The sequence below is a fragment of the Argentina anserina genome, chromosome 4 (genome assembly GCF_933775445.1).
Source record: "Argentina anserina chromosome 4, drPotAnse1.1, whole genome shotgun sequence".
Taxonomy (NCBI): Eukaryota; Viridiplantae; Streptophyta; class Magnoliopsida; order Rosales; family Rosaceae; genus Argentina; species Argentina anserina.
Genome location: NC_065875.1, coordinates 3,994,010 through 3,998,635, shown reverse-complemented (window position 1 = coordinate 3,998,635; position 4,626 = coordinate 3,994,010). Strand labels below are relative to the sequence as shown.

General features: G+C 38.8%; 1 protein-coding gene across 1 annotated transcript; it reads left to right on the top strand.

The window, feature by feature from the left end:
• LOC126790178 (NADH dehydrogenase [ubiquinone] 1 alpha subcomplex subunit 13-A) lies at positions 1–4,626 on the top strand. The gene is made up of 3 exons (XM_050516330.1): positions 1–253; positions 3,990–4,061; positions 4,177–4,626. The coding sequence occupies exons 1-3, from the start codon at positions 39–41 to the stop codon at positions 4,319–4,321; spliced, it is 432 nt and encodes a 143-aa protein (XP_050372287.1). The 5' UTR covers positions 1–38; the 3' UTR covers positions 4,322–4,626.

Here is a 4,626-nt window from a genome sequence, read left to right as displayed (position 1 = left end):
AGAGAGAGAGAGAGAGAGAGAGAGAGAGACTGTGAACGATGACGGAGGCGGTGATCAGAAACAAGCCAGGAATGGCGAGCGTGAAGGACATGCCGATTCTCCAAGACGGTCCGCCACCGGGTGGCTTCCCTCCGGCCCGATACGCTCGCCGGATCCCCAACAAGGGCCCGAGCGCCGTCGCCATATTCCTCGCTGCCTTCGGTACCTTCTCCTGGGGCATGTACCAGGTCGGCAAGGGCAACAAGATCCGAAGGTCAGTCTGGGCCCCTTTCACCCCATTTTGTTTTGGTGGTTTGATAATCTGGTCCGTTGGTGTGTGGTCAAATCGTTAGTGTTTGTTTGAGATGAGCTGTAGGAATGCCGATTGTCGTCATCGTGTGTTGTCGATTTGATTGAATTTGTTTGCAATTGTTTGTGCATTTGATTAATCTGTGTCGGTTTATGAAGTGTTTGGTAAAATGTGATTGGCATGACGGGGTACCTTCAGTAGTCCACAATGTAGAGGTTATTGTCCTCTCTTTTCATCTTGTTTCTTACTTCCAGTCTTTGTGACTATTTCATTTAAGCGCCAAGTGGAAGTCATCTGAACTTGATCTAACATCCATAATCAATTCTTGCTGCCAAACATCTCCACATTGTTTAACCTTGCTCATTGAAAGTTCTCTCTGGAGTCAATCCTTAAACTTGGTTAATGAAAAGAAGGTAGGTAGTGAATTGGAATGCAGGGGGAGTGGAAAGTAAATTATGTGGCTTTCCTTTACTGGCCAAATTGTAGGATTTCTACTACAGAGCATTGGCAGGAAACCAAGCAGAATATCTGCATTTGTTTTAAGCTTAGAATAACTCTGTGGGCGGAATATGGTGATCATTGGCTCTGGAATGCAGGACAATGAATCTTTTTAATCTAATTGATTGGTGTAACGGTTTCATGGGCTTTGTGGTAATACTGTACTATCTCAGCGGAAGACTTGTACACTTGATCTCTTCTGATATCGACTTGTGCTTTTGCTTTCATTTTGGAAGAGGATGGAACTATGGAGGGAGCCAACAAATATGAGAGCAATTTGATGTAATTTTGGGGATTGTAGTTTGTAGAGAGTCGGTAGTGGAGGTATAATAGGAAGGGTATGTCTATTGGTCTTTTTTTGGGGCTTCTGTTTTTGTATTCTAGGGTTGTAAGTGTGTCTCCCAATTTCTGGAATTGGAAGGCAGCTGTTAGTGAGTGATCTTTTATATTTGTTTGCTTCGCAATCTTTTTCTTCATATCAGATTTGTGTGGTTCACAGGTTGTGCACTGACATATAATAACTCTCTAAGCCAGACCACTCCCAATCATGTAAGTTTCCAAGAATCTCAAGTCTCTCAAGCTTGCAATAGGGAATCAGGAACCAAAGTTTTCTCTTATCAATGAGAAGTTCATAGTGCTGATGTGTCCACCAAACACTATCTCCCAATTCTTACTATCTTTTTCTATCCCACCCAAACAGACATCAAATTTAGACTCTAGTCAATCTGTATATACATATGATGGTTCTTATTTTTGAGTTTAGTAGTAGAGAGTGAGAGGGAAAACCATGGAGTTGAATTTTATTTCTCTCTGTATCAATTATTCAACATTGTTATTGATCCAACTATTATACAAACTCTAACTGGTTAAAAGGCAATTTCATTCAGTTTGCTGCTAACTGTGCTCTGGAGTTGTGTCTTACCACACACTTCAATATATGAATGATGAGGGGCTGATATCAATATATTCAAACTCAACTTTAGTTCCACACAGTGTGCATTGTATTTTCTTGAAAGCTCTTATGGTTGACACCTTTTGTTGTCCAAAAACTAGAGGTTATTGTCCATGCTTTTCATCATGGTACATATATATGGTCTACGTATCCACATCAGAGGGGTGAATCTTGGGTGTTGGTTCCAAGTGGAATGTTATCTAACCCTTGAATCCCTTGATTTGACATCCATATTAATTTTTGTTGCCAACCATATTCTTGCCCTTAGAAAGTTTTTGTCAAAGCCAATCCTTGAGGAGTTTACATGGCTGCTCTGTTCCAAACACTATTCTAATTCTCAGTATCTCTCTCCCACCCCAAACTGACGAGCCGAGGCTAAAGTTGGAATCTGCTGAGAAGAATCTTTCCAAGGACATTGAAGATTCTCTATATGCAGATGATGGGTTTCCCTCTTCATGTTAAGTAGTAGAGAACAAAAGGGAAGGCCGTGGAGTTCAAAACCTTTTACTCTATTTCAGTGATTGCTTCATTAAACAGACTCCAACTGGTTAAGTTGCCATTTCAATTGGTTTGCTCTCAGACTATGCAGTTGAATTGTGTTCAACCACACTTATTTATATACGAATGAGGATGTGTTGATAAAAAAAATTTCAAAATTGAACCTTAGTTCATTTGCAGTGATATTTTCTGAAACCTTTTATGGCTGGGTAATTTCAGTTGTCCACAAAGTACAGGTTATTGATCTCTCCTTTGTCTTGTTTTTTCTTCCAGACTATCTTTCCACATCATTTGAGGAATTGGATAGATTTGTTGATTGTTTGGGCCAAACTAATCGGAGTTGAGGATCATAGAGTCGGGATTTGGGCTTCTGTTTTCTGACTTATAGGGGTGTACATATGTCTCCTATTTTCTGGATGTCAGCCATTAATTAAGTCATGTTTTGAATTGTCTGCTTTGTTTTGTTTCCTTAACTTCAATTTGTGTGATTCACCAGATTGTTTTGTAAGGCATCTTTCTTCTAAAAACAAAAATGGTAAGAACAATAACTCTGATAGCCACATTTTTCCAAATTCTTTTAAGTTTCCACAATTCCCCCAGTCCCACAAACTTGTAATATAGGTATTAGGATAAGTTTATAGTGCTGATTTGTCCACCGAACACTTTTGCTCATCCCAAATAGACAGGAGGAGCCTAAAGTTGGAATACCCTGAGAAGAATCTTTCTAAGCACCTTGAATCGAACCTCTTGTCAAATCCATGTACGGAGACAATTATTTTTCCTTAGAAGTAGAGAATGAGAAGGATTGTCATGGAGTTCAATGCCATTCTCTCTGTATCAGTTCTTGGATGTTTGACTCAACAATCATACGGATTATGTTGCCAGTTTAATTGGTTTTCTCTCAAATTTTACAGTTGAATCATGTTTGACTACACACTTTACATATGAACGAGGATGTGCTTATATTAATTTTCTGAAACTGAATCTTAGTTCCACACACTATGCATTGCATTTCCTGAAATCTCATATGGCTGATTCCCACAGTGATACCCAAACTAGAGGTTATAGTCTACTCTTTTTATCTGTTTCTTACTTACAGGTCTGTGTAACCACTTCATATGAGGCTAAGTTTTTGGTGTTGGTTTAAGTAGAATTTTATTTAACCCTTGATCTAACACATCCATCATCAATTTTGGTTGCCAAACATCTTCACACTCTGTAGTCTTTCTCATCAAAGTTTTCTTTGAAGTCGAAACTTGAGCTAGGTTACATCTTGAGGCAAGTACATGCGATCTTTGAGAAGGAGGGAATTCGGCTGCAAGAACAGTAGAGGTAAATTGGTCCTCTAGTCAGTATCTGCCACAGAGCAATAGCAAGAAACCAAGTAGAATATGTCTGGCTTCTTTAATTCGGAATATTTCTGGGGAGCACGATACAGTGCTCGTGATGCTCTGGGATGCTTGTGAATAAATGAGCTTTTCAGTCTAATTGAATGGTGGAAAGAGTTCATTGGACTTTATGGTAATGCTGTAATATATTAATATATCAGTGGATGGTTTCTGCCATTACTTTCATTTCTAGGTGAAGCTAACGATTTCTGCGAATGCTTGGTGTTAATTTTTCATTCATTATCTTTTTTTTATCATCATAAAAGTTGATTATCTGGGTACAGTACTAGGTGACAACTATTTGCTTTTATTTAGGATTTCTGGATAGATGATATATTAATGCATTAAAATTTTGTTTTGATAGGGCAATTAAGGAAGAAAAGTATGCTGCCCGCAGAGCAATACTTCCAGTGCTTCAAGCCGAAGAAGATGAAAGGTAATGAACAATATAAGAGATTGATTTCGTCCTTTATTGTCTTGTGCCTGCAATATTCATCTCGGTGGATTCCTAATACTGAACATCTTTGTGTTTTTCTCACATGTTTCTTTAGATTTGTCAAAGAGTGGAAAAAGTATCTTGAATATGAAGCTGAGGTTATGAAAGATGTTCCTAACTGGAAAGTTGGTGAGAGTGTCTACAACTCTGGGAGATGGATGCCCCCAGCTACTGGCGAGCTGCGCCCTGAAGTTTGGTGATTTTTTGTTACTTCAGGTTTGCCCTTTCATGCATGTTTTCTTTGGTGCAGTGTAATAGCCCTTATTGTGAAATAAAGATGCAGCAGGAAACCCTTTTTACATGTTTGCAGACACTACAAATGAATATTCATTCAACTTATTTTGCCCCTTTCATATCATTGTCTTCTTCATCGCCTAAGATTTAGAACTAGGAAGACTCCATTATGGAGTTGAGATGGAATGGGTGTTTGTTTTTAGCAGGAATTGTATCATGGGATGTTCATCTATTCATATTAAATGGCCAAAACGACTTCATGGGATATGAA